This window comes from Salarias fasciatus, chromosome 10, assembly GCF_902148845.1.
Source record: "Salarias fasciatus chromosome 10, fSalaFa1.1, whole genome shotgun sequence".
In the NCBI taxonomy this organism is placed as follows: domain Eukaryota; kingdom Metazoa; phylum Chordata; class Actinopteri; order Blenniiformes; family Blenniidae; genus Salarias; species Salarias fasciatus.
This window is the reverse complement of record NC_043754.1, coordinates 21,267,340-21,270,892: the sequence shown is the minus strand read 5'-3', so window position 1 is coordinate 21,270,892 and position 3,553 is coordinate 21,267,340. Positions and strand designations below refer to the sequence as shown.

Below are 3,553 nucleotides of genomic sequence, written 5' to 3'. Positions count from 1 at the left end.
ACGCAACGATGATAGATTAATCACACTCAAATTTACAATGAGGCATGGAAATAAATTTTAGTGGTGAGTGAGGGTGGTGAGTAAATGTGAAATATACAATGCTTGTTCATGCAAAACACAACCAAACAATCTAATGTAAGAGCAGTGGTGGGGCAGGGGTCCTTGGGGGCTACAAGCAAGAAATTCATTGGGCCCCTACCCCTTCCATGCAGAGCGAAAAAAAAATTGCTTTTTTGCACACAATTTGCACCTAGAGGGAGCCCCCTAAAAGCCGGGGCCCCAGGGAAATGCCGGGTTTGCCTGTTGCCACCCCCCGCCTCTGTGTAAGAGTTACAGCCAAGTTCTGGATGAGGGATTGTAGGAATGACAAACTGAGCAGCCAGTTATCAGCTTTGAAGTATTGTACAATTGTCCCCAAAGAACCGCTGAACTACAACACAGACAGTACCAACAGGAAGAAGCCTGGACTGTAGAGCGTAACTCTCTGATTACCGTTCCTCCTCTCAAATCTAATGTGTACAAGCTAGTTTCCAGCTGAAGGAACCTGCTCCGACTCATCAAGGTGGCAATGTGGGGGACCAGCCTCTGGAGACTGGGGTACCCCAAGTGGAGTGGACTACATTCTCTCCAGACCTGAGTCCCACAGGAAGCCTCTGGGATCGACTGAGAGGCCGTGTAGAAGCTCGTAACTCTGTACCCGCAACCTCAATGACCCAAGGCCCAAACGTCAAGATGAGTTTGATGCCTCAGCAGACAATACCTCTGCCTGTGAACACCTATAGATATTTTCAAGCTGGAATTGATGCTCAAGGACCAGTGTTGTCACTAACGCGCTACTAATTAAGGCGTTATTTTAATCTGATTACTTTCTTTCAGTAACGAGCAATCTAACACGTTCATTTTTCCAAACCAGTAATCTGATTAAAGTTAGTTCCCTAAGTGACTGTGCGTTACAATTTTGTTATTGCCTCATAATATATGTATAAGTGAATTTCTAAGAGAAAATGTTTCTCTTGCATTTGGGGAGTGATGCCGCACGTCACGTTTTCCCAGGGGAGGACAAAACGCCGGGTCACGGGTGTAATGCAGGATTTTCTCGAAAAGACGAAGCCAAACGTCTGTTACTCACTTTTTGAAAAACGCGCATGCGCCACACCATCCGCAGTGCTCTCCTGCTTCTCCCAGGAAACGCCTATCAATGGCGGAAGCGTGCGAGCGCGACCCATCTTCTCCGGGCGTGCACGGCTCTGTTTACAGTTTCTGCAATCAGCCTCGCTCATAAAGCTTATTTTCCGAAACAGTTACAGTTTCATTATGTCAGACTCGCCATCGGTAAGTACTAACTGAAACAGAAGCTCACCGGCTACATAAACACTCTGAATGCGCATGCGCAATACGTAGAACGTGATTGGGAGCGAGCACGTACAACGGCATGACGAAAGCAGCTCGTCAGAATGATTGACAAACAGACCCACCAGTTATTTTGATGATCCACCCGGAATTTAAAGCAAATAGAAAATCCTGTATTACACCTAACCAGCTGTCATTCTTATGTTGAGGCAGCAAAGGGAGGAAATCGGTAAAAAGTACCTAAGTTACTTTTAAAGTAACTTAGTTACTTTGATATTGAAGTAATCGGTAAAGTAACTAGATTACCTTTTTGATGAGTAATCAGTAATCAGTAATTGGATTACCTTTTCAAGTAATCTGTGACAACACTGTCAAGGACACGTGACAAGTTACTGAGATGTTGACGTCTTTTGTGGTGTCTACACTCAGTGATTGTTGGCTTTTGGTTCAGTAAATTGCTTGAGATGAGAAAAACAGCACTGTAGTCTTCTACCTACAGTAAATGTCCTACTTTTACAATATCACTGTGGCCGCTTCTAACGTTTTCCATAAAGTTCACCTGAAAGTCAAGCATCCTGGACATTTTGTGAGTTGTGTCTGATTTATTTATTTATTTTTGTACTTTCTCAGTTGTCGGCTACAAATTCACACAAATGCTATAAAATCAGAACTGTTTCTTCTTGACTTTGAGGTTTTTCTGTCGTCTTGTGCTATTTTCATGTTCAGATAGTTGTTCTTCCTCATCTTGTCCCTTCAAGTTGAAATGTTGCAGCAGAGTTTTGTGAGTTGCCATGGCCAATTCCCCTCAGAGCTCAACTGTCAAGATATAAGAGAGTATCGCGGGCGTTTGTCCTCTCTGCTGGATCTGAGCCACAGACTGATTGACTCCAGCAGGTCAGATGCCAGTGTGTGTGTGTGTTTATGTGTTTTATCACTAACAGCTGCAGCGTTTATTGAATCATTATATCATAATTCACATTTTTGATGTTTCTTTTTCTGGTTACAGGTTGATGGACAACAACACCTACAACAGCTTCATGCTTCAAGTGGAGGGCCTAAAATTACCCAGAGACACATTTTATCCTATCTTTCTCTTCTTCCTGTTCTCCTACCTCTTCATCATGGTGTCAAACTTGGGCATTGCTGCCCTGGTTTTTATTGACAGGAACCTGCACCAGCCCATGTACCTGCTCTTCTGCAACCTGCCCTTCAATGACATCCTGGGGAACTCCATCATGGTGCCTCGCCTGCTGATGGACATGCTGTTGCCTCCGTCTGAGCGCCTCATCAGTTACTATGAGTGTGTGATTCAGGCTTTCACCACGCACATGTTTGGCACCACCACACACACCGTGCTCATGATCATGGCCTTTGACCGCTACGTGGCCATCTGCAACCCTCTGCATTATCCGTCCATCATGAACAACCGGATGGTGCTGAAGCTGACGGCGTGGGCCTGGGGCGTGGCCTTCGTCCTGGTGGGGGTCCTGCTGGGACTGACTGTGCGGCTCAGCAGGTGCAGGAGGATGATCATGAACCCGTACTGTGATAACCCCTCGCTGTTCAAGCTCTCCTGTGAGAGTGTGTTCATTAACAATGTGTACGGTCTCACCTTCACCGTGGTGTTGCTCACCAGCTCCATCGGCACCATCGTGCTGACGTACACCAAGATCACCGTGGTCTGTCTGACCAGCAACAACAAATCCCTGAACAGTAAGGCCCTGAAGACCTGCAGCACACACCTGCTGGTCTACCTCATCATGCTGTTAAGCGGGTTTGTCGTTATTCTTCTTCACACCGCTTCCCTCAGTACTCAGATTACAGGAAGCTGTCAGCCATCCTGTTCCACATCATCCCGGGCAGCCTGAACCCTGTAATCTATGGTGTGCAGTCCAAAGAGATCTGCAGATCTCTGTCCCGATTATTCCGTTTGAAACAAATCCTGCCACTGCTCCCAGCCGACAAATGAAGCCTTTAAAACAGTGTGGAAAAGCTTGAAATGCATAGAATAGTCCTAACCTCTGAATGTTCAAGTTTCTGGTAAAGAAACCTCTCTTCTCTTCATCAGTGTGAAACAGATGACATGAAAATCTGAATGAATTCATGAAGGAGTCTTTGAGCTCACCCTGAGTCACAGTGTGTAGATTCAGATGCCAATAAGCATCTTGTGAAGGCATGTTCCAGATTTGAGCTGTATAGTCAC

At 45.7% G+C, this 3,553-nt stretch overlaps 1 protein-coding gene across 1 annotated transcript; it reads left to right on the top strand.

The window, feature by feature from the left end:
- Positions 1-2,360: 2,360 nt before the first annotated feature.
- LOC115395765 (olfactory receptor 5AC1-like) lies at positions 2,361-3,319 on the top strand. Its single transcript, XM_030101410.1, is given in 2 exon segments — positions 2,361-3,137; positions 3,140-3,319. Coding segments are annotated over 2 exon segments (957 nt in total).
- The last annotated feature ends 234 nt before the right edge of the window (positions 3,320-3,553 follow it).